The 25307-nt window shown below is 53.8% G+C and overlaps 2 protein-coding genes across 7 annotated transcripts in view; one reads left to right on the top strand and one right to left on the bottom strand.

The window, feature by feature from the left end:
* The window catches only part of PNPLA1 (patatin like domain 1, omega-hydroxyceramide transacylase), a 45456-nt gene extending 36172 nt beyond the window's left edge, over positions 1 to 9284 (top strand). For 2 of the 6 annotated variants that reach the window (XM_080665468.1, XM_080665471.1), the window contains exons 7-10: positions 2156 to 2234; positions 3512 to 3637; positions 6692 to 6796; positions 7496 to 9284. In XM_080665468.1, the coding sequence (XP_080521594.1) occupies positions 2156 to 2234; positions 3512 to 3637; positions 6692 to 6796; positions 7496 to 7505 (320 nt within the window). In that variant the 3' untranslated portion in view covers positions 7506 to 9284. Of the gene's footprint in view, positions 1 to 2155; positions 2235 to 3511; positions 3638 to 3843; positions 4259 to 6691; positions 7018 to 7495 lie in introns of those variants that run through there. The other 4 variants (XM_080665467.1, XM_080665470.1, XM_080665472.1 and 1 more) reach the window with 3 other exon arrangements.
* Positions 9285 to 12531: 3247 nt separating this feature from the next.
* Positions 12532 to 24874, bottom strand: BNIP5 (BCL2 interacting protein 5; the record flags this gene model as incomplete). The annotated part of the gene is made up of 11 exons (XM_080665023.1): positions 12532 to 12567; positions 14815 to 15057; positions 16438 to 16502; positions 17347 to 17478; positions 18308 to 18548; positions 18856 to 18917; positions 19896 to 20027; positions 21200 to 21476; positions 21726 to 21790; positions 23230 to 23349; positions 24280 to 24874. The coding sequence occupies 11 exons, from the start codon at positions 24872 to 24874 to the stop codon at positions 12532 to 12534; spliced, it is 1968 nt and encodes a 655-aa protein (XP_080521149.1).
* Positions 24875 to 25307: the final 433 nt, after the last annotated feature.

The raw sequence follows: 25307 nt of genomic DNA, 5'->3' as shown, positions 1-25307 counted from the left end.
TCTCACTTCCTCGCCTCGGGGAGTCTCCCCTCCGCCAGAGGGGATGGCGGGAAACCAACTCAAAATACAAGATACATGATTAGGTTCTAGACCTATTGCGGGTGTTCCTGGAGAATAAGATCACTGCTCTCGGGGGAGGGAGGAAGGCTCTGGGAGATGACAGGTGGGTTGACATGGGCGGGATATTGACCATCCTGGTCTGTGGGATGGGATTGGACGGAATGAAATGAACAGGTCAGGTTTTGTTTATTCTAGAAGCTCAGGTGCAAAGCAGGAAAGTGCAAAGTACATTTGGGATAAAGAGGATACCGGCTTGGCCGCGATGGATGGTCAGGGGGGCAAAAGGACAGGGCCCAGATCATGGGATGAAGGATCCTTATGGTCCAGCAGCCAAACTTCCATAGTATTAGGGTAAACAGTAGCACAGATTAGCAATGAGAAAAAATGTAAAGATATTAAAAGTCAGAAAATTGGTGAAGGTGTTTCACATGCTCTCTTATTTCCTGTTAAATAAAATGCATTTATTTGTATACCACACCTGTGCCTAAAGGTAGCCATCCACAGGTGCCTGAGCCATCCCAGGCATCCTCACTCCTCCTGGGGGTGGGCAGAGGTACAGAGAGCCCAGTGGTTCTCAACTGGGGCGATTACCCCCAGGAGACGTTGGCAATGCCTGGAGGCCAGATGCTGCTGAACATCCTACAGTGCACAGGACAGCCCTTCATTCAGTCGTGCTAAGGCGAGACCCCTGTGTTGCCTCCGCCGAGCCGCTGTGACACCCTAAGCCAGCGGTGGGAGTTGGGCAGGGAGGAATCTCCCCGGTTCAGTGTTGTCAGTCCTACAGTGAGGGCCATGTGGCAGGGGGTGGGGTGTTGCCAGAAGCTGTAGGAAAATCCCCCAACAAAGGAACTGCTAATAGATTTGAGATATCCACCAGGCCCCCAAATGAAAGAACTTCAGGTACGGGAATCTAAATAGATTCCCTGTTATCTTTAGTTACATGTATTATATTATTATATGTTAATCTTCACATTTTATATCTCCCCATACTCTGAAAACATGCAGTGCCCTTACTTCAGAGCATAGTCATAAAACTATTAATGTTTTTTATTTAAAAAAATGAGAAAAGCAGTACATGGAACCGGTGATGGAAGGTCCGGGCCCCTGTGGGTTTTTCTGGCTCTTTCCCTCGCACGCTGCTCTGCGTGAGGGACGTTATGATGGTACATGGAGGGTCAGCCTCAGCCTTCCACTGCATCGCGGTCAAGGCCACAGTAAGATTTTGGTCCCACAGGTGAGAATTTGAGAACGAGACAGTTCGCTGTTCTTTTCAAACACTCTCGCTTACTTCCGATTGTTATATCAAAAAAGACTAAACACTTCCGATGTCACGCTGTTAACCACTGGGCAGCACTACCTAGCACCTCGTCAATTTCCAGGTTCACACTAACAAAAAATGAGGAAGACACAATGGCCCAGGTAGTTCAGGACAAAAGAGGAAAACTGGCAAAAAGTAAAATGGCCGCAGCCGGTTTGGCTCAGTGGATAGGGCGTCGGCCTGCAGACTGAAGGTCCCAGGTTCGATTCCAGTCAAGGGCACATGCCCAAGTTGTGGGCTGGATCCCCAGTAGGGGGCGTGCAGGAGGCAGCCAATCAGTGATTCTCTCTGATCAGTGATGTTTCTCTCTCTCCCTTCCTCTCTGAAATCAGTAAAAATATAATTTTTTAAAAAAAGTAAAATAGAAATGGAGACAGATTTGTTTTGTTTTTCATGTTTTAAGATTTAGGGACCCCTTATCAACTTTTGGGGTTAGAGAAGGGTTTGGTCTTCCCTCGGCTCCTGTCTAAAACTTGGTCATATCATTTCACTGTGTCTTTCTTTAAAACGGGGAAAGGGAGGAGACAGGCAAGCCTGCCCTGAATGAGGAAATATAGATGGAAATGCTTTGTAACCTACAAAATACTGTACAGACAGTAGCTTTTGCATGGGAAAATTCCCCTGCCTTTGCGCTGTGCACGAAATGTCCTGCCTCCTATTGGCTGAGCAGCATGACAGTGAAGTGATGGGTGACAAAAAAAAAATTAAAAAAAGACTAAGCACCCCTCCCCCACGCCATCTCACTTCTGTCTCCTGCATTTTTCCTTTTGGCTGCAGTTCCTCTGGCCTCTTTGAATCCGCAAAGCATGGTGTCTCTGGCGAACGTGAAGGAGACCAGCAGCAGGCCGGACGCCGTGTACGTTTCCCCTCCGCTGAGAAGGCGTTCTCCCTTTGGTGGGGGAGTTAAGGGACACGTCCACCTCGGTACCTGGGACCCTTTCCAGTTTGTGTGGTTGCAGAGCACCACCCTCTCTGTCCGCTCAGTGGGACAATGTGTGGGAGGGGCCTTATTCACGGTCGGGCCATTCTCCTCAGCTCCCTGCTCCGCGCACTGGGCATGCACCTCCTCACGTGCAGAGGGACACTGGTGACGGCTCCACTCAAGAGAGCAAGCAGGCGTGCTGCATCCCAGCCCCAGCAGCCTCTGCACGTTATGAATTGAGGGCCTCCCTTCACCCACATCATTGCTGCAGCATGATAAGGGGGCTAACGTTCCTGTGTTGTGGATGGGCCCCAGAAAACCTTTCTTATGATATACATCAACGGTCGGGGTCGTGTCACATGTCTCCATGTTTATCTTTGCAGTCGTTCCGAGGCGGTCTGGGGATCTCTATGTTTTTAAGCTCCTGGGCTCCCTCACAGTGGGCAAGCCAGGGCAAGGCACCAGCAGGATGTCAGAGGGTGGACTGGGGGTCTTTCCCCGGCCTCACCCCTCCCTGCTGCTGGGCAGCTCTGGTGGTGGCTGGGCTTCTCTGGCCACAGCCACAGGGGTTGGGAGAGCAGGCCCCTTACTTTCCATGCTGCCCCTCCATATCATGTCGTAGCAAACACATTAAAACAGACCTGATTCCTTCTCCCAGGGTAATTTCAATTATACAGCTTTTTGAATGACTGCATAAATTTTTTTAAATATATTTTTATTGATGTCAAAGAGGAAGGGAGAGGGAGAGAGAGACAGAAACATCAATGATGAGAGAGAATCATTGATTGGCTGCCTTCTGCATACCCCCTACTGGGGATGGAGCCTGCAACCCGGGCATATGCCCTTGACCAGAATTGAACCCGGGACCGCTCAGTCCGCAGGCTGACACTCTATCCACTGAGCCAAACTGGCCAGGGCAGAGTTTGCATACATTTAATAATTTTGTGCTTGGGCATAAATTATGCATTTTGTTCACATGATTTACCCTTTATTGCATTGACATATAACCATATAAAAGTTTCTGTTAACTAGCTGGCATGTTACTCAGACAAATATTAATTGATTATAAAATAAAGGCCGCTGGGAACTCTGACGCTCCCAGGCCGAGAGCCACGCTCTGGTGTGTCTGACACCTCCTCAGCTGGAGCAGGGCCCTGACAGGGGGACGCAGGACGGTCACTAACAAACCGCTACCGCCTCTCTCTGCCCAGGGCGAGCCCTGCCGGAGACTCCAGCTGCGTGAACAAGGCATTCAATAAGAACAAACCAAAGACAAGTGGCACCAGAAGAGGCTTCCCGAGACATCCACGATCCAAAAAGCCAGGCAGCAAAGTGCAGTGAGCATGGCTAACGTTTCTTACATCCCACGGGCAGGAGCGGCATGGGGCACGGGCTGCAGGAAGATTACAGGGCTGGAGAGGGGTCAGGAGTGGGGTTAGGAGCTGGGCTTTGGAATAGGATGCACCCAACATGAGATCCACAATCTGCCACGGTCTCACTCAGTGAGCGTTTAGTGAAGTCAACTATGTACATTGCTTCGAAGGGAGCAAGATGTGCAGCAGCAGCCAATAACCAGCAGACGCCGAGGTTATATAACTCCGGAGGTGGAGCAGCTACCTCTCAGCTCCTGGATAGAACTCCACTAGGAAACCAAACTAGACAGGTCGATGCCCACGTGATCCTCAACATGTAGAGCTCCTAACTGTTCCCACCCTACAGCTAAAAGCCGTCGCCTGCATAGGCCGGCTTCTCATAGCTTCTTGACTATATTATATTGTCATTGATTTAATTGATCGACATTTACGGAGCACCCAATAAGTGCCCAGCACTCTCCTGGGCTCTGGGGAAGTCAAAGGTGAATTAAACTCAATCTCCAACTTTCAAGAGTTTCTCCTGAACTTGGAACTTCAGGCCAAAGACAAGAATAAAACCTACTGATCTGACGAACTATGAGCCCCATAGAAACCAAGCCTTCATTTTTTTTTACCAAGCTTCTCTTTCAGGCACGTGTGTCCATACATACACACTGGCAAATTCTGCACACCAGCCTCAAACACAAACCAAGCTGGTATCACCTGTAATTACTTTGCTGGATTATCCAAGTATTTTCTGAAAGGAACAGGCCTGTGCTGCCATTTAATTTTCTTCAAGCGTTTATTGCTTAGAAAAAAAAAATCCCAAATCATTCTAAGGGACATCCTTCCAGGTTGCTCCTGTCCTGGGAGGGGTCCCTGGGTAGGCAGAGGGATTGGGGCGGGTAGGAACCTGGTGGGTTGTGGGAAGCAGTATTGTGGGGAGGAGGTTCTCAGAACTGCCACAGGAAGCGGGCAGACCCCCAGGCACCCTCTGGTTGGGCAGGGAGGATTCAGGACCCAGCAAGCAGCTGGCGGCCCCTGGTGGCCACTGGGTCAGTGCAGCCTGGGAGTCTCACTCTGTTCCTTGGTGTCCAACTCCAAGACTTCCCTGACCTTGAGTGTCTACATCTCTGTCCCTAGAAGCTCAGGTCATGAGCATGTGGGCAGGTCTGCAGGAGGCGTGGGAGTGCCATCTGGGAGCCAGCCCAGACTGGGGTCCTTGATTCCCGGGAGGCCTCTCCCCACACGTCAGAGCAGTGGGAACTATGCAGTTCAGCCAGAGCTGCTTGGTTGACGAACTTCTAGGAATCAAGGTGCTTTATGAAAAAGCGGGCTGGGATAAGACAAAGAAAACAACAGAGACTCTGTGGTCGGTGGGTCCCACGTGCTGTTCTGTCTGCAATGCTCCTTTACAGAACAGGTTATGAAACTGCCTGGAGGCAGTTCACCAATTGGGCTTAAGTAATCCGACACAGCTTTCCTGCTCTGAGCTTCAGAGACCAGGGTAGGGCGCAGAAAAGAGAAGCTCAAAAATGTCAGGCATAGAGAAGAAGGCATGATCTGCTCATTTTCTCCCAACCTAGAATCACAGGGACACTGTCACACCCATGGGCCAATCCTGTGTGAGCTCCTGGTCCCCAGCTGATATTCCTCCCACCAAAAACGAGAGAGGCTAGAATGAAAGCTACGGTGGGGGTGTTCCATACACACTATGATGCAGTTGTATTAGTCAGTTATTGGGGCTATGATAATGCTGCATAACAAACAACCGACCCCAGATCTCAATGCATTACAAAGCAAACGTTGGTTTTTCTCTTTCTGGGCCTATGGGTTGGATGGAATAGCTCTACTCAGGCCACAGGCTGGGGTCAAGCCTGCTCCCTGGCCCTTTCATCCCAGGACCAGCAGGTTTTTGTTTGTTGGTTTGTTTTGTTTTAATGTATTTTATTGATTTTTTTACAGAGAGGAAGGGAGAGGGTTAGAGAGTTAGAAACATCGATCAGAGAGAAACATCGATCAGCTGCCTCCTGCACACTCCCTACTGGGTATGGGCCCGCAACCAAGGTACATGCCCCTGACCAGAATCAAATCTGGGACCTTTCAGTCCGCAGGCCGACACTCTATCCACTGAGCCAAACCGGTTAGGGCACGGACCAGCAGTTTTGCCAGAACTGTCCTTCTCTGAGCATGGCCAGATACATGTATCAGCATAGTTTTCCTCTGCTGGCCTTGTCTGTTCTCCAGTAGAGTTCAGTGGTCATTTCACTCGGGTTGTGTAGCTGGCCTCCAAGTGGAAAGAGGAGAAATGGAGAGTCTGCCTGCAGGCTGCAAGTGAAATGGGAAGAGGTCCATCTTGCTACTTGCTACTCAGATTTTCCTAATTGCTACCAAGTCTGTCAGACTCCCCAGATTTCCACCACTTGAGAGCCTCTCCTTTGAGTTACTATGGAATTTCCACCTGTTCAAATGTGAATGTAGTAATAACAGCTAAAATTTATATGGCAGTTATTATGTTCTAGCACTGAGGTGCCGAGAGGTTAAGTAACATCCTCAAAGTCACCCAGCTGGTAGGTGGCAGAGCTCGGATCCGCATCCAGGTGTCTGTCACCAGGTGTTGACCACCCAGGGTAGCCACCAGAGCTGGAGTCAGAGTCGGAAGTCGCAGGGTCTAGTCCTGTTTCTCCATTCGGGCAGGGAGAGGCCTGGAAGTGCACGCGGAGGTGCACAGGAGACGTGGCGGGGCAGGGTGCTGTGCTGAGGAGGTTGGGCTTTGCCTGTGGCGCTGGGGAGTCATCACAAGGTCTAAACACCAGAATGACACAGTCAGATCGGAAAAGTGTCCAGGAATAGGCACACTCACACCCAGCATTTCTCCAAGGGAGCTCAGCGGGTCTCTTCCTGCAGTGTCCCAGAGAGGGCAAGTGACTTGCCCAGGGTCACACAGCAGGTAGAGGAGCGTTTGGAACTCAGGTCTTCCCATCCCCAATTTTTGTCTTCTTTCTCCTCACATGTGCTTCCTTGGCTTCTCACACCCAGGTCTGCTCCCTGCCCACTCGACTTCTCTGTGGTCTCCACTCCCAAGACTGTGTGGGTCACCTACAGGCCTCACCCCAGCGGGATCCAGGAATGCAGCAGCCCGAGGTGTGGAACTCCCCAGGGTGTCCCTGGGGGCCAGACACAGCCTGCCCTGTCCCAGGATGCTGTGGTGACCCCTGAGCACACTCAACCCAGTCCCCCTCACCTCCCGCAGTCAAGGCCAACACTAGCCCATGTAATGCCTGTGCACTAAGAAAACATCTTCCCTTCCATGAGAACTTGACTGCCAGCTGCCGGAAGGTTGTCATAATACACTGCTTTGTTAGAACAATTGACTGCTAACTGCTAGAAATCTGTATGAGTGACACAAAGCGACAGATCGGTGTAAATGGCATGGGAAGCAGCACAATAGAATGTGACATAAGGCTGGCGCAGTGCCTACGCCTGTGTTGGCAGTGTGTCCTTGGACAGCGTGCAGGGCCTCTGCCTCTTCCCCTTCCGGAAAACCCAAATATTAACGGGACTTTTGTAAACGCAGGGCTGTTTCAAACACGCTAGTGACTCCTGTTCTGCAAGTGGCATCTCCATTTGCAAAAGACCTTGTATAACGAAGTGACCTTCTAACTGGCTTTGGATGTAAAGGGAGAGTTTCCATTTGGACGCGTCAGGCGGCTACGGTGTGGCCTGGCCACGTGCCCAGGACGCCCAAGGGCATGACGCTGTGAGAATGTTCTCAGTGGGAGTCGGGGAGGGGAAGTCGGAGGTGAGGGACTTAGCAATGATGAATCTGTGTCCTTTTTCCAGGAAGTTGTGAGCCGAGAGAGAGAACGGGAGAGAACCTGACGAACCCAGCCGAGCCTTCTCCCCACTGTTCTCAGATGCTGTCCCCTCGCCCTTGGCCTTTTGGGGACCAGGGTGACACTCACTATCAAGCCTGTTGGTATAGACTGCAGTCGTGGGCAAACTACGGCCCGCGGAGCCGAAAGAGCGGAGGGTTCTCTTGCTCTCCCCTCCCCTCCTTTACTTTGAATTTATATTAGTTCACACAAACACTCCATCCATGCTTTTGTTCCGGCCCTCCGGTCCAGTTTAAGAACCCATTGTGGCCCTCGAGTCAAAAAGTTTGCCCACCCCTGGTATAGAGGGTCCTGCTTCCCCCGGGCGAGCACCTTCTTGTCTTAACATCCTCTCAGCTTCCACTATCCTGCTCTGGACAGACGGGCGGACAAGGACGGGAACTGGGGAGCATGCAGCGTAGCCCCCCTGCTGGAGGGCCCGGGACCTTGCTCCCACCCCAGCCCCAGCTTGGGCCAGATGGGTCCCAGCTGCAAGATCTAGTCCGCGGTGCAAAACTCTGGAGGGTCCAGCAGGGCTGAGCCATGGACACTTCCCTGTTTCCTGTGGGGTCAAGAAACCAAGTTCTTGAGTTTTGTTTTTCATTCACACAGCCACCTAAAGGCTCTATGTGCACTGGCCTCCGCCTCGACCGCCACTGGAACCCCCGATGGAGCTGAGGCGGCAGCAGCCTCCTGGGCTCCGGGGACTGGGGACCAGCAAGTGGGGCTGGTGGCTTTGGCCTCCCTGAGTCAGTGGCTGTAGAGGAAATGGGCCAGACGTCCTCCCCTCCCCCAGCCTGAATGAGGGCAGATTCCACAACTCACAGCGAAGTGAAATGTTCCACAAGAAACACACCTTCAGCCTCAGTTTCCCCAGCCTGTCCTGAAAAACGAGCCCCTCCAGCCCCGGGTGGCGTGACCTCCAGCCCCGCCGGGCCCGTGAGGAAGCCCAGGCTGTCCAAAGCCTCAGGTGCGTTTGCCTAACAGGCCCCCAAACCCAGAGGCTGGGTGGGAGGTGGTCCTGACCGGGGCTGGGCACCAGGAGGACGGAGCAGATTTAGCCGTGGGGGACGGGGGCCATATGGAAGGAGGCCCTGGTGGAGCCTGTGTGTAACTGGGACCACGTTGGGGAATACGAGTCTGCGTGAGACCCCTCAGAAGCTTCTGCCTGGAAGACCCGGATGTGCCTTGGAGAGGCCTGAGCAGAGTCAAATCTCAGGTGTGCTTGGACCCCTGCCTGCCTGGCTCTGTGGCCCAGGGAGCGCCTGGTTCTGGGAACCCAGCCTCCCTGCAGGCCTTTCCTGTGCAGATGGCTGGGCCCAGAGGCCTGAGCCTTGGGTGGGGGAGGGAGGGCCCGTGTGCACAGCCCAGGAGAGCATGTCCCTAGTGTGCAAGGGAGAACTGCACAGGGTGGTACCTGCTGTCTTAGCTCAAAGCCCGGATGCAGAGCCCAGCTGCTCTCATGCTATCGTTACAAGTACCAGTAAGTCCCCTTGTATATTTCCTTCATTTTGCTTGATTTCCTTTTCCCCCATTTTGAGGTAATCAAGAGAATTCTTCTTGCAATAGTTTCTTTCAGTGTTGCCAGATAAAACACTGGAAGCTTTGTTAAATTTGCATTTCAGATAAATAATGAATATTTATTTAGTATAAGTATGTTCCCAATATTGCAATTATTTTTTTTTATATATCTGAAATTCAAAAGGGCCACCATATTTTTGCGTGCTAATTAGTTCCTTTCTCCTTTTTATTCTTTTAAAAACAAAAACAATAAAAAACACAAGAATGGATTTTTTTTTGAAGCCAGTCACCCTCCTTTGAAACTGGGAGGTCTCTCTGGTGCCAAGGCCAAGGCCAGCATACTTTGGTTTTCCAAACAAGCGAATCAGAATGACAGCGGTGGTGTGGCCCTCTCTGTGACCGGCTAACACCCCGAACTCGACCAGTCCTCCTCTGACCCCGTTATCTCTGACTCACCTGCTTAGCCTCCTGACTGCTCGGGTGAGAAATTAGGTTAATTATGTCCTGATGTTACTTGCCCACCTTTAAAAGCCTTCAAAGCAGCAGGGTCTCCCGTGCCCTGCAGGGCTCTTGCAAACCTCCGTGGTCTGAATTGAGGGAGGCCCACCCTCATACGGTGTCCACCATCCTGTATTCCCAATGGCACAGAAGTCCCATAGCCAGTGAGGTCCATTAGCATCCCGAGGGCGGGATTGTGTCTTTTACATCAGCCCTGGCACATGGTAAGTGCTTGAAAAATGCTCGTTTGATAGATGAGTTAATGGGTTAGAGGTCCATAAGGTTGGCGACCTCTGGATTAGACAGTAAGGGGGGCATTAAAACAGGGGTTCTCGGAGCTGGGTCCTGGCCTGTCTGTCTGCAGTTGGCTGTGTGACCTTGAACTAGGCACCGCCCACTCTGAGCCTTAGGATACTAGTACTGCCCTCTCCCTCCACAGAGCATTCCCATGAGCATCCGGGCTCGGGGAATGGAAATGTGGTTTGAAAAGAACACAAGCCACCGCACAACAGGGTCGCCTTCCCCAGCAGCCACGGACAGAACTCCCATGTGATCTGAGCTGGGAAAGGAGGCCTTCGATGCCTTCCAATGGAGACCACATTTCCAGACCCAAACCAGGCACTGGGTTCTGCCACTTCTATTCTGGTTCTGAGTGACAGACTTTGGGCACCAGAATTTAAGGACAGATAAAACAGATGATTGAGAATGAGGACTGGCCCACATTTTCCTGGACGTAACAATGAACTGTCACCCTGAGAGCCACAGAGGTGTAGAATGTCAGGCCTGGAGGGCAAGTGTCTTGTCTCCAAGGTCCTCAGCCTGTGTGCAGCCTCTCCCGCCCGAGGCCCAGCCCGGAGCACTTTTGTCACTGCCTCAGCAAGGTGGCACCCAAGGATGGGACACCTGGGAAGCGTCCAGACAGGGTCCCAGGCTGGACAAGGAGGCTGAACCCCATAGCCTTGCAGGCACATGATGGGCCTGGATGCGGCCCGTGGACCCCAGTCTTGTCTCCACTGTGAATGATCCACCTGAGACCGCAGTGCAAGTTGTTTCTTTATTTGTCCAAATAACACAGTGTAAAAATGAGACAGATGCCAGCATCAGGAGCTCATACCAAATACTCATACAGCTTAAAGAGCATCTTTCCAGATAAGAAACTACGAACGGAAGGTTCCTGACCCCCATTTAAAACGGATTCCCATCCTTCACATTTGGTGCTGTTTGCCTCCACACCACCTAAAATAAACCCATAAATAGCTCACCACCCCCACCTCCTTCTTAGCAGCAATAACAAGAAATGACTTTCAGAATGTGATTAGTTGCGATTCCTAAACTTTGCCTCAGGTTTGGGGTCAGTCCCATCTGAACACCCAAGGCCTCTCTGCCTGGGGCTTCTCCACCCCAGCCCCACCCCCTGGTGCTCAGGATTGACAAGACTGAGTTTGCCATCCAGGTGTTAGCAGCCCTCCCCTGTGGCCGGTGCTCCGGGCACTGATCAGGCTGTGGTCACAGCCCTGCGGGCGTGCATGTAGGGGATGGCAGGAGGAAATGTTCCCTGGGGCCAACCTGTTGAAACTGTTCAGTTGTGTAGAAGACAGAGCCCCTGACGGCCCACACTTCACCTTTGGACAAAAACAAGACCCTGCGTGAGCTGGAAAATTGTCCTCATAAATCTACAAATGTGCAGTGCCCAGAGGTGGCTGGCACTTCCTGGGCCAGGTGCCCCTGAGCAGCGTGCCGTGCAGCCCATGGTGAGCCAGCTGGAACCCTCCCCATTTCCTGAAAACCACCACACTGTGGCTCTAACAATAATATCTGACGATGACATAGTGGACACGGCACTGTGTCATCTTCAGATCCTTCACATTCACTTCTCTCTCACTCTCGGCAAACGCCCATGAGATGGGAGAGCTGCCAGGCGTCGGCTTCCTTGCTCTGCCTGTAGAATTACAGGACGCAGGGCTGGAAGGTCTGAGACATAGGTCTTCCCTATCTGGCCTGCAGAGCTCCTGGGCGGCGTCTACAAGTCCCTGAGGGCCCTGTCAACTGAATAAGTGATGTGTCGTACATAGAGGCACATCTGTCTAAATGCATGTGGATGCTCTGGTGAGAGGTTAAATGTACTTTGGAAACTAAGACCCATTTAAAACTAGCATCTGAAAAAATGTCAGCGGGTGTTCTAGATGATAGTGGCCATATTTTTAGCTCTGTGGATCAATAAAATACATGCCAGCAAAAATAATAATAATAATAATAAGATTAAGGACTTGGTAACTCTTAAATGAAAGTGAAAAGCAGGAGACACTCAAGGGCACAAGTCGGCACCAGGGTTGTCCCCAGCATGCAGACTCCAGTCCAGTGCTTGTCGAGGTGGCTCCTCCACTTCCCCCCACCCCACAGCGTAGAGACAGAACCGCTGGTTGTACAATTTCAGCTGAGGAGCAAGGCCTCCAGGAATGCCTGACAAGCTGCCTGGATCTTAGGAGTTCTCTGCCTTTTTGTCCATTCATTAACTCATTCATTCATTCACTTGGTGAGTGCCTCCAACTCAGTGGGGAGGCTATGTTTAGCCGCAGCGTAAAAGCACTCACCACCCCTCTTTAGACAGATTTCGGAACACAGAACCAGAAGGGACACAGTGGGTCACCTCCACCCAGAATCCAAGGTCTGAGAGGACAGGGACATACAGGGCCTTGCAGCAAGTTTGAAGTGGGTCAGCAGTTGAAGCCCGGCGTCTCCTAACTCCCAGTCCAGCACTATTTCTCCCAGCATGGTGTGTCTGCCTCTCGTTCTGTGGGAGAATGCGTCGTGCGTTCTCAGTCTCAAGCCCACGGCGATGTGAGGACACGGAATGGCTGTCCTCTGTCTGCAGTCATGTCTGGGAAGCAGCAGATTGGGACAATCCTGGAGCATCTTCAGGGTCTCCTGGCTAAAGCCACCAATTGTTTGGCTAGTTCAAGGGCACTTGAGTGCAAGGCACATCTTTCAATCTGGACTTTGGAAGTCAAGACTTGTGATGTTCTGAGGAGAAAAAGAACATGGGTGTTAGCCAGAGCCCAATTATTGTGGGTTCCACTCTGATAACAATAGACGTCCCTTAACTCATCAACACACCATACCAGCTGCCCCTCTGGGTCTCTGCTCACACAGTACCTTCTGCCCACAGTGTCCTCCTGGTCCTTTCTCCCCATCTCCAGTCTCTCCGTTCTCGAAAGTAAAAATCAATGCCTGCCACCTCCTGGAAGTCTCCCAGAGCCAACTTGCTTTATTGGCCTCAGTTACCACTAATTTGGCATTTAATTGATATTTAACTTTGTCAGCAGGGATCAGTCTGTCTTTTCCACTAGCACAGTGGTCGGCAAACTGCGGCTCGCAAGCCACATGCGGCTCTTTGGCCCCTTGAGTGTGGCTCTTCCACAAAATACCACGTGCAGGCGCGCACGTACATTGCGAAACTTCATGGCCCATGCGCAGAAGTCGGTTTTCGGCTCTCAAAAGAAATTTCAATCGTTGTACTGTTGATATTTGGCTCTGTTGACTAATGAGTTTGCCGACCACTGCCCTAGCAGAACCTCCCACAGGCCCTCACAGCACCTTGCACACTATCTACTGGTTGAATGGATAAGTGGATGAATGAATGAGTGAACAAATGATAAAACCAGAGGATGGAATTAGGGCTACTGAGGATGTCAGAACTGATGTTTCTAACATCTTCCACAAAGAACTCAGATCGCTCTATAAACTATTACCCAGGCCATCTTAGAGGGCAAATGACCTGTAATATCCCCATTCTCGGGAGAAGACAGTAAGGCTGAGAAAGGAGAGGTGTGAAGTCACAAGGAGTTTTCACCGGGAGAACAAGCCAATGTTGGGCAGAGCATTTGAATAACAAGCAGCAAATATTTGTAGCTTGTAAGACTTAGCACATGGCTTCCAAGGGTATATAATTCCAGGAGAGGAAGACAGAGTGTTTGAGTGATGGTGACAACATTGCTATGACGCTCCGGTTTCCCGGGGGGTGGGGGGTGGGCGGGCATTAGGATGTAGAAGTTCTGGTTCTGTGTGTCCAACACCAACAAACAACATTTCTTTCCTTTAAAGTCACACCCTCATTCAGTAGCTTCTGCTCTACAGATCTGGGTCCAGTGTTTATAAGCAGGTTATTTAAGTGGATTTGAAAGGAGTGGGGGAAACTGTTTATCTGAGTCCTCCAGAATACATGTGAAAACTCAGACTTTAAAAAATCAGTGGTGACTATTATTTCTAAATGGAAATCTCAGAGTCTTGGGGGAGGGGGGAGCATGAGGCAATCAGAAGAGTGAGCGTGGGGCAGGGGAGAGGCTCCTAATCAAGGACCCAGGCCTGTGAAGGAGTGCCTCCCAGTCCTCAGTCCTCCAGCCCTTGTTTGATATGCAATCTTACCCTGCTTCGTTATTTCAATTTTATGATAGTCTCAGATTGGGAAGCCACGCAGCAGAACCCATGGAATAGTAAGAGGGTAAGCTAAGATAGCAGCCAGTCCCATATCCCATGCTGATATCAAAAAGCATGAAAGTGACCCGGCCGGTGTGGCTCAGTTGGTTGAGTGTTGTCCCTTCCACCAAGTCGCCATTTGATTCCCAGGCAGGGCACATGTCTGGGTTGCAGGCTCGATCTCCAGTAGGGGACGTGCAGGAGGCAGCTGATCATCAATGTTTCTCTCTCATCAATGTTTCTATCTCTCTCTCCCTTCCTCTCTCTCTAAAGTCAATAAAAACATATTTAAAGCCCTAGCTGGTTTAGCTCAGTGGATAGAGCATTGGCCCGAGGACTGAAGGTCCTGGGTTCGACTCCAGTCAAGGGCACCTGCCCAGGTTGTGGGCTCGATCCCCAATAGGGGGCGTGCAGGAGGCAGCCAATCAATGATTCTCATCATTAATGTTTCTCTCTCTCTCTCCCTCTCTGAAATCAATAAAAATATACTTTAAAAAACATATTTTAAAAAAAAGATGAATTCCTTTAACAAAAAGTATGGATATGCACACAGTTAGAGACCGGAGCCAAATAAAGAAGATGCTAATTATCAAGTAAAACCAGTGAGGGTTTGGGGAAAGAAAAAGGTCACCGTGGTGTAACCCTGTCTCAGAAGGCCTCAGCAAGGAGGTGGCATTTCAGCTGGACCCCAAAAGTCCTGAACTAGGCAGTGAGGGAGGGGACAGTGAGTAGATCCTGTCGTGACCCCGACCTTGTCAACCTTTCCGTCACTTGCGCCACATCGCCCTGTCTCACCTGGTGGGCCTCCGTGTGCGGGAGCTGGGGGTAGCGCAGACCCATCAGGCTGAGGGCGGTGTGACCATTGCTGCCAGCAAACTTGTTGGCCAAGTCGAAGGCAAACTGGTAAGGCCTCTCCGAGAGGCCTCTGCGGGGCACAGGGGAGCGGGTACCCTGTCTGCGCAGAGTTTCCGCCAGCTTTCTGAGGGACGAGTCTGGGAGCTGGTAAAAAAACTTCTTAAGGCTGGGGTGTCGCCTGATCTGGAAGCAGAAATGAAGGCAGGCCATCAGTGCTGCTGGCAGGCGACCCTCCCACCCATGGCCTAGCCCTCAACTCCGTGCAGCCAGGCCGGGCCGCCTCATTGTCTCTGGGATAAGCTCCCGGGTTCCATTCCTCCGCCACCACAGCCGCTCAGAATCTGTCTGCAAGGTCCAGCTGCAAACAGCAGGACAACCTGGGGGAAGGGGCAGGTGCTTGGGCCGGACAGCTCGGTTTAACCTCACCTCAGGCTGTGTGAGCTCTCAGAGCCTCTGCTTGGTCTGTAGAAAATGGAAGGGTGATGGCCCCGCCCTGATTATCTGGGGAGGCGTTGATGAGGTGGTTTATGCAAAATGTTGTGCCGGCCTAGTGTTGATGAATTTTAGTTCCCACCCTAAGCCTCCTCCTCTTACTACCTAAATGTCTTAGGCCACCCCCCCCCCCCCCCCCCGCCCCAAGGCGGCGCAGAGACAAGGTCCGGGGTGCAGACCTCTTATGCGGGAAGTGATCCGGGGAAACACTGATGGGAAATGAAGAGCTGGGGCCGGATGGGAGAGCAGCCACGCAGTCCCCTCCGGCACTCAAGAAACCAGTTCCTCCAAGTTCTGCCCTACCCCAACCCTGCGAGGGGCTGGGGTGTGTACCCACCAGCTCCCATCAGCCATTGGTTGAGGACAGCTCCTGGTGAGGTGGAGGGTGTTCATTCTAACCTACCACGTGGGTGGCAAAGTGGCTCTGGGGGCCAGTCCTCAGGCAAAAGGATGCAGGTGCTGGCCGAGGGCAGTTGGGCCAGGCTACACGGTAAGGTCAGGTACCTACAGCATCCGCCACACGACTCACTCATCTGGACCTGCCCTCCCACCCAATGACCCCCAGTGAGCGATCTGTGTGTGTCTCTCCGAGGAGACTGAGGTTTCCAGGGCAGGGAACCGTCCATAGAGGCTGTCTAGCAGGGGAGGCACATCTGAAAGCCTGAACGAACTGGAGGTCATACAGGTGCTGAGGGTGTGCCAGGACGTCCCCCAATCAAGTCCATCCAGACTCGAAGGAGGCTTCCCGGGAGGTGGGACTTGAGCTGAGCTTCAGGGAGGACTTGGATGGGGTGGTCCGGGCTGGCAGGGAGCCCCACGAGCTTTCTATTATTTTAAACTAACCTGTATCTCATCTGCTACGTGTGTGGCACTTTCTATGTATGCACTAAACTTTACTAAGTGGGTATTTGTCCCCCAGTTTGCAAAAGAGGAAAGTGAGGCTCAGAGAGGTTAAGGGACACGCCCAAGGTCACCCAGACACAAAGATGGGGGTGAACTCAGGTCTCAGCCATGGGTTGATGAGGCCCCGGGGTTGGCCTTGTGGGGTGGGGAGGGACTGAGTGCTCTTACCTGCTCCCCCAAATGGCCGTCCACTCCTGGGAGGAGCGCCACCAGCTGCTGGATGACCAGCTCCTCTGGAAGATAAAGAAGAATTGGCACGTTCTGCCGTCACATGTGGCTTACAGACGACTGTGTCTAACACACAGCACAGATTAGTCGTGAAGGGCAGAGAGCGTCTTCCCCGAGCTAGTGCTGGGCCTAAGAGCTGGGCCTGGTTGCTTTATGGAAACAGAAGGGACTTTGGGCTGCCACACTTCACCCGCAACCACTTGACAGATATGAAAGCTGAGCCCTCGGATGTCCCTCACCCAGGCTTCAGAGCAGCAGGGTCAGGAATGGGAGCTGGGACCAGAAAGGGGGAGGGGGACTTCCTGGCTACGGATGGAGCAGGGAACGTCCCCATGGGCCAGGCTATAAGCAGCAGTGTGCAGGGCTGCTCATCCCAAGGGCTCATTGCAAATGGTCGGGGAGGGTGTGGGCCCTGGTTACCAACTGCAACAGTTGAAATTGGCCACAGTGGGGATATTTATACCACAGAAATCTGCAAAGGCTGCAGCTCGGGCTTCCCTTCTGAACACCACCCCTCCCCCGCGCACCCCCCCCTGCGCCCCCGCCCAGCCTGCTTGCCAGTACACCTCTCCCTATGGGACCCAGAGCAAGCTAGGAATTAATTAAACCTTCGAGCACACCAATGGGGTGGGGTGGGGTGAAGTTACATCCCTTAGAATGGACTGGTGTCCTCTGCCTGAAGAAGGCTCGCAGTCTCCAACTCTGCCCCGGCAGCCCCAGCTGAAAGGCTACCCTACCCCCCTGCCTTCCAGTCTCCTGGGTATTTGCCAGCTGCCCTCCAGTTCCCGACTCGGGCTCAGCCTGGTAAGTCCACGGGCACCGTCCCAGGTGAGAGCAGGTGGTACTAACTAGATTCACACGCTCCGTCCGGCAGAGGTCTCCCTTCTGACTCGTGGCTTCTGGCCTGGGAGGGTGATTCTGAGGATCCAACTCGTCCCCCTTCTGCAGGCGAAGACTCCCGGAACTCGGGACCCTCCGGATCTGGGGCAAAAGGAGCTGGTGTGAATGTGTTTGCACCAAGTCCTCAAACATGTCACTGCACCCAGGGCTGACAGTAGTGTCCACAGGCACTGGCAGGAGTGGGGCCCTGCTGTTCCAGGCTCCTGGCTGAGCCCCACCCCCTGGGCCCACTTCAGAGGAGTTCACGGGACTCTACCTGCCCGCTCCCGAGATCTTTCTTTCTCACACCACCCCCTCGACCTCCTCTCTGCCCGGGAGGGAAACAAGCAGGCCTGCCAACAGGTCCCACCAGGTGGACGCACTTTCCCTGTAACCCTGCAGTCCCTTAGCCTGTGGGAACCTCACTTTCTCCATCTGTCCAATGGGAGTAGAAAGACTGGCCTCACAGGTGGTGAGCTGGTTAAATGAGATACTCTGTGTGCGCGTGGCATGGAGTGTCACTCCAGAGGTCAGGTAATCACTGCGTGCCAGCAGTCCTCACACCAGAGCAGCGAAAGACAGCCCCGGGCGTGTCCTCCTTCATCAGACCTCGGCCTGTGCTTCGGCATTAGCTGTCCCGGTGATGCGGGCGCACTTGCCTAATGCACAGAGGCACTGCTCTCCTACCACCTCTGCTTTCAGATGCTGGAGTGCGTGTGTGGGATGCGGGGAGTGTGGGGAGTGGTGGGTCCTGCCAGCAACCTGCCCCACTCTCTTCCCTATGGTCCTCCCGCACCTTCCCACTCTGTTCAGAGCAGAGAGCAAAAGTCAAGACTGAACCAGAGGCCACACAGCTGGCTAGCCCCTGCCCTGGAGGAAGCCAGGGGTCAGAGGCAGCCTCTGTTACCATGACAACAGCAGGCCTACTCACCAACGCTGCTGGAGATGGAGGGCCGATGGCCCCCGACACACAGGGGCAGATGGCTGGGCCTCCTGGGTCGCCGGGACTCGGGGCTGGCGGCACCTGCAGCCCCCGCTCTCTTGGGCTCCTTGGAGCCATGCTTCTTATGAGAAAAGGCTTTTCGGAAACTCGACTTTTTCTCTTGGGATTTCTTCCTGCAGGGTGGGGCCGGGTTTTCTAAGGCCACCTCTGGCTCCTGGACTTGGAGCTGCTGCAGGTGAGACGAGAGAGACCGAGTCAGGCCCTTGACTTTGAGGAAACGGCAAGTGAGCTGGGAAAAGAGACCAGCATCCCCTGAAACAAAGAGTCCCACTGCGGACCAGAGGGTGTGTGTGGCCCAAAGAGAAGAGCCACTGATGCTCAGGTGGGGAGAGGGAGTCCTGCAGTGTCAGGGAAGGAGAGGCCGAGCAGGGCTCTGGCAGGATGTAGAGCTGGGGGAGGGCAGGGAAGCGATGATGCCAGGCAGGGACCCGGTCCATAGTGAGGGTCAGGGTCTAGGCGGGGAACGTCCTCCTCACCTTCTCTCCCTCCTGCTCCTCTGCATCTTGGAGGAGGGCGATGATCTTCTGGATAAATTCTTCTAAAAAAGAACAGAGTGGTTGCTTACACTCCAGTGCAGACAGAGTGTGGGTCAGTCTTCATTTCCTAAGGCCCTGGGTGGGTGATTCTCCGGTCTCCTAGGTGCTAAGGAGCTTGCATTTGCGGCTGTCCCAGTCCTGACCCACAGGGATTCACAGATCCCTCAGGCGGGGCCCGAGGCAGAGCCAGTTTCAAGGGGACATAGTGGTGATCATTCCCCAGGGAGGACCTAGAGGTGTGAGGAAAACAGGAAAACGGCCCTGGGCCCCTCCCCATTCCCCTTCCAGGCACATTTTTTTGGTGAAAAGCAAACAAGGCAGAGGGGGTGGGAGCAGGTCTTTATGAGGATCTTCAACACCCAGAACTGACAGGATTCTGATTCTAAGCTCGGCCCCACCAGTGACGAAACAGTAATAATCGAGAGGGCAGCTACCATTTGTTGAGCTTCTTACCCCTTCCTATCCTCTTTGCTTCTCCTGCGGCTCTGAACAGCCTCAACAATAGTGATCACAACAAATGACAGCTAATACTTATTAGCTGCTAAGGGGCACTGCTCTCAATGCTGCATCGGCATCCATTCCTTTAGTGCGTCTGACAGCTCTATGTGGTTGGTACTATTATTATCCCCATTATACTGATGAGGAAACTGCGGCCAGAGAAGAAGCAACTTGTCCAAGTTAATGCGGCTGGAAGAGGTCAGAACCCAAATTCAAACCCAGGCCCTAAATCACACCGTCTACCCAGCACGTGCTGTGAGCCAATGGCTTCCTCGAAGTGCCTTATGCGCCCTCCCTTCCGCCCCCACCGCAAGGAGGGCGTTTCACAGCAGAGGCTCAGACAGAGGGGTGACCACAGTGTGGCTGGGCGTCTGCCGCACTCAGAAGTCAGGACAGGTCTCTGCCTCTCTGGTTCAGTTTCTCTTCTGCAGGTGGAAGAGCCGTTGAGAAGGGACCCGGGAGAAAAGGCGCGGGGTACTGACTGCACTCCGAGGCTTTGTCAGGCTGCAAGTCCTCTCCGGGTTCCCGGCTTCCTGCGTGGGTGGAAAGCTCGAAGGGACTTGGACCCCCACAGTCTGCAGACGAGGTCTCTTGGACTTCAGGTTCTTCCAAGTCTGAGAAGCAAAATGAAATGGTGAGTGTGTTTTGTTAGTTCGAGGCTGTTACCTACTGCACAGATACTACAGAGCCTCCACCGTACACTCTGTGGCCAGATCACAGGGGAGTGAGCCGGGGGAGTGAGCCAGGGTGGAGGTGAGCTGCTGGCAGGGCCTTGCACGTGAACCCCTGACTTCCTGGGCTTTGCTCCCTCGCCTCCCTCCCCTCCCCCAGCTTGGCTTGATCCACTAGTTGGAGAATAAGTGCGTAGAATGAGTCGGCACTTCAGGCCAGAATCCCCTGCAGGAAAACCCACTCTTTGGTACAAAGCATTGCCCCTCCTTTTTAAAATGAAAATTACCCTGGCCAGGGCGACCTGCTAGGCTGCTCCCCCTTGACACCCAGGAGATCCTTCTCCCTCTGTCTCTGGCTCCATCATTGACGGGCCATGATCTTGAACACTGTTTTACCACCCTAACGATCAGTTCCCTCATCTGTAAAATGGAGGTAAGAAAATGGCCGAGGGCTCATTGAGTATAGACCAGTGGTCGGCAAACCGCGGCTCGCAAGCCACATGCGGCTCTTTGGCCCTTTGAGTGTAGCTCTTCTACAAAATACCACGTGTGGGCGCGCACATACAGGTGCGATTGAAACTTCGTGGCCCATGTGCAGAAGTCGGTTTTCAGCCTGGGCGAGTCTATTTTGAAGAAGTGGTTCTAACGCCAAGCCACACTCAAGGGGCCAAAGAGCTGCGGTTTGCCGACCACTGGTCTAGACACACAGTGGGTAGGTGTCCTATTTTACAGGCGAGGAGACTGAGGCACGAAGTTGGAGAACGACATAGGAAGTACAGCTCAGAACCCAGGTCTCCCGCCTCCCAGTTTCCTCCGACCTGCACAGCTCCCCACTGCCAGGGTGTGGAAGCTGAGGTGCAGAGATGAGGACAATGGGGGTCCCTGAATACAATTCCCAATGGGGGCTTCACCGGGTTGCCTAGGCAGGGAGATCTGGTGTGTGGAGGTGGCCCGCTGACACCCCTCTCCTCCCTATCCTTCTCCTTCCAATGTTGCTCAGGGAAGAGCAAAGGTCAACTGAGCTGGCTGCTCTTCATGGCCAACTCCAGCCCTGGGGAAGCTTCCAGAGCTGGAGGCAGCCACAGTGTTGCTATGGTAACCGTGAGCCTGCTCACCAACGCTGCTGGAGATGGAGGCCCGATGGCCCCCAACACACAGGTATAGAAAGCTGGGCCTCTTGGACGGCCGGGACTCTGGGCTGGAAGCATCTACAGCCCCCGCTCTCCTGGGCTCCTCAGAGCCATGCTTCTTATGAGAAGAGGATCTCTTGAGGTTAGACTTTCTCTCCTGGGATTTCTTCCTGACGGCTGGGGCTGGGTTTTGTGGAGCCACTTCTCGCTGAGAGCCTTGAAGTTGTAGCGGGCATGCGAGAAACTGGGCCAGGTCCCTGACCTTGAGGAGAGAGGAGAGCTCCCTGAGAAGCAACTCAATAGCAACCAAGGGCTACAGGGTGTCCCCAGGCAAGGGGGTGACAGAGTCCAGAGCAGGGGGGCTGGGAGGCCTGGAGGGCAGGTAGGGCAGGTAGAAGGAGGAGAAGGGGGAGAGGGGGAGGAGAGAGTGAAGAAGAGGGGGAGTGGGAGCATGAGGAGGAGGGGGAGGAAGCATCCCCCCGGGGACCTCCACCTCTCCTTGGCTCCTCACCTCTTCATCCCACTCGTCTCCCACGTCTCGGAGCAGCTGCACTATCATCTGAATGATTGCATCCTCTGGAAGAGAGTGGATTACAGTGAATCTTTCTAGATGCACAGAGAATGCTTCCTAATGACTGTGCTGGACTTTGAGACCAACATGGGCCTTCTGTTTTAAATGGGGACCCCTAAAACAGCTCCTTAGGCCTCAGAAGTGCCGGAAGCACCACATCCCAGGGCTGATCCTTCTGAGAGAGGCTGGGAGGTCCACGGGGGAGGGATACTAGGCCAAGGCATGACATTTCAGTCCTTCAGACGTTCACCTGGTGCCCTGCTATTTCCTCAGAACTCACAGATCTGTGAATATCTGCTTTGGGCTGAGCAAGCTGTGCAACCTTGGGTACATTTCTTAATCTCTCTGGGCCTTCATCTCTCCCTGTGAAATGTGGATCATAATCCCTGTTCTGCTTCCCCTCAGAAGGATGTCAAGCTATCAAATGATGAGCTGTGCTTGGAAATAGTTTTCAAGGCTAACGCTGACCTCCCAACCTGCAAAATACCATCGGAGAAACGGTTGAAATGGTGCGGGCCTGGCCTCAGGTGGGGTCAGAGGATGAAGGGACTGCAGCCCACAAGACAGACAGCCTGCCGAGTTGATGCATCAACCACACTACCCAGTCTTTGCAGAGAAGCCACGAGAAACCTCAAGGGTCTTCTTTGCTGCCCCGGCCACTCTGCAAGCACAGCGTGCCCACAGTGGCCCCTGCTAGCTGACAGCTGGTCCCAGGGTGTCCGCAGACTCTCTTTCCCCCCCACCCGCTCCCCCTAATTTCGTTCTCATTTAGAAACCCTGCTTGGCTTTTACTCCCGGACTGTCTACCTGCTGATTCCCTCTCAGGTGAGAAACAGTTAGCATGTAAAATAAACATCTGGCACAATGACCAGCTGAATGCCTTTTACTTATCCTTTGATGGACGGAGATCTCCTGTTTCATAGCTTTAAAAATATGCCCATTCTGTACAGGGAAGTAGATTAATGGAGCAGCATTGATTTTATTAGGGGCAATACCAGGGGTGTGGTTGTGTGTGAGACTGTCCTTATTTCTTGCGGACCTGTGCTCGAGTATTTAAGGATGAAGCATTATTTTACTTAAAATGGTTCAGCAATGAAAGTACACACACACAGCAAATATGGCCAACTGTTAACAACTGTGAGTATATGAGTGTGCATAGAACTATTCTGTCCACTCTTTGATATATTTAAATATATGCATAAATTCTATCTTCCTCTCTTCTAAATTCCTTTTATAAGTTTAAAGAGAATAACAAAGAGTCCCATGCTCATTAGCACATAAGCAGGAGTATTTGCCAGCAGCCGTTCTAATTCCTGTGACTCCCTAAAGTAAGTGTGGCCAGAAGCCCCAGGGGGCAGATCAGTGCAGCCAGAGAGCAACCAAGGCCTAGCCGTCCCCCAGGCAGTCCCCAGCTGCGGCCAGAGGACAGTCGAGTCTGACTCACGGTCAAGCTTCTGGAGCTTCTCCTCCGTCAAGGGGCCCGGGGCTTGGGAAGAAGGCTCCGAGGCCCCAGCATCCTGGCCTTCGATGCGCACGGACTGGTGGGGATCAGCATCCTCCCCGCCTGGAGTGAAGACAGAAGCAAGTGTGGGGAGGTGTGTGTGGGGGGGAGAGGGGCATGTCAGTGACATTCGCCTGACGTTGTTAATGGGCACAAGGAAACAGCTCCGAATTCCCAGCAGGAGGGCCCTGCTGTAGCCAGCTCTGGGCCTAACCAAAAACCAGAAACCCAACAAGGTTTCCATTTGAAAAGAGGCTGCCTCAACCCAGACCTCCTTCCCCTGCTCCCAAAGCATCCTGGGTCTCCCTGCATCTCTTCTCCCCACAAAACATGGCGACTTTGGGATGCTGCAGGGCAGAGCCCTCCCCTCCAGATGCCTGGGGGGCACTCAACTCCAGGAGCTGGAGTCAGGAAAGGAAGGCACCTCTGGACCGCTCCCTCATTTTACAAATGAGGAATCAAAGGCTCCAGAGAGGGGCAGCAACCTGCTCAAGATCACACAGCGCGTTTCTCCTGATGGAGCCGCGTCTACACCCAGCCCCTAGCTCTGGCCCTGCCACTTCCCTGACACCCCCCAGTGCTCAGCTGTGGACTAGTGCGGAGGGTGGGGCGTCCACCCTCGCCTCCCTCCCGGCCTCCCTGGTCCATGTTCCTCAAACAAGAGCACTTCACAGGAACAGCTATCATTATGGAGCACTTTCTGCCTGCCAGCTCTGGGCCACGGCCACCCCATGACACAGCAACTCTCATCATCTCCACTTTATCGATGAAAAAAATTAAGGCTCAGAGAGGAAAGGGGCCGCCCCAGGCCACACGGCTGGTTGGCGGTGGAGCAGGTCTGAGGGAGCTCCCAGGGCTGGGGTTCCTGACAGCTGTCCCACCTTTCCGTCTGTCCCCTCTGCTGAGAGGTTGGAGGAGCCACTTAGAGCACCCTAGCCCTGGGGGGGGGGGGGGGGCAATGGGGTTACCACAGAAACGGGCAGGTCTGCTCACCTCTGGGTCCTGGGCCCAGGTCGGCCTCCTGGGAGCGCCAGGCAGCGGCCGTCTCCCGGCCTCCGGCTTCCTGGCCTGGGGCCCCCTTGGCGTCCCCATCACCGTGCTTCCTGTGGCCATGCTTCTTGCGGCCGGCCTTCTTGTCGTGGGCTTTCTTCCTGGGCGCAGGCTCCGAGGTTTCTGCGGGCGGGGGCAGGCCCTCCTTCGCCCTGGCCCTCCTGCCGGCCTTGTCCTTGGCTTCCTCGGGGCCTGTCCTCAGGAAGAAGTTCAGCACCGTCTTCAGCCACCCCTGCTGGCTCCGACTCTGGGCCTTGTCCTTCTTGTCCCGCGGAGGCCCCTGCTCGCTGGGGAGGAACTCCCTGGCCGCCTCCAGGCTGAGGGCCTCGGCGCCCGGAGCCTCCGGAGACCCTGGGCTGTGGAGGTGCTGGCTGCCATCGCGGGCCCTCCCCGCAGAGGCCCGCCTGGGGGGCGTGGCGGGCAGGGAGAGGTACTGGCCTTCCCGGGACTCGGGGTCCTTCCTGGGCTTCTGCGACCTGTCCCAGGACCGGGCTCTCCTCTGTGAGGGAGGCTTTCCCGGGCCCTGCGGAAGCTCCATCGCGCTGCAACCAAGACAAACAGCTCCTAGGAGAGGCCTGCCAGGCCTGCGGGGGCTTGCCGGGGGCTGCATGCCGCCCAGTGCCATCCATCCCCGCCCCAAACACCAGCGGCTTCAGCATCCAACCCCCCACCCCTGCCCCGAACGCCAACGGCCTCAGCTCTCAAAGCTGTCATCCCACTTTCATTCTTCAACACCCCTGGGAGGAAGCGGGGTACTGTCTCCATTTCCCAGAGGAGGAAGCTGAGGCACAGGAGGTCATGCCCCAGATCTCACTGTGGTCCTCCCCCTCCCCCCGGCAGCTCAGTGCTCTCATCTGAACTGGACCAGCACCTGCCCATCTACCCACAGGCTAAGAGTGTTTCACCAGACAGCTCAGCAAATGGCAGCTGAGTTCCTCCAGTTGCTCAAGACAAAGATGTGAAGTCGCCCG

Source organism: Plecotus auritus (assembly GCF_963455305.1).
Source record: "Plecotus auritus genome assembly, chromosome: 4".
NCBI lineage: Eukaryota > Metazoa > Chordata > Mammalia > Chiroptera > Vespertilionidae > Plecotus > Plecotus auritus.
The sequence above is the reverse complement of the archived record's forward strand: the minus strand, read 5'-3'. Positions and strand labels throughout refer to the sequence as shown.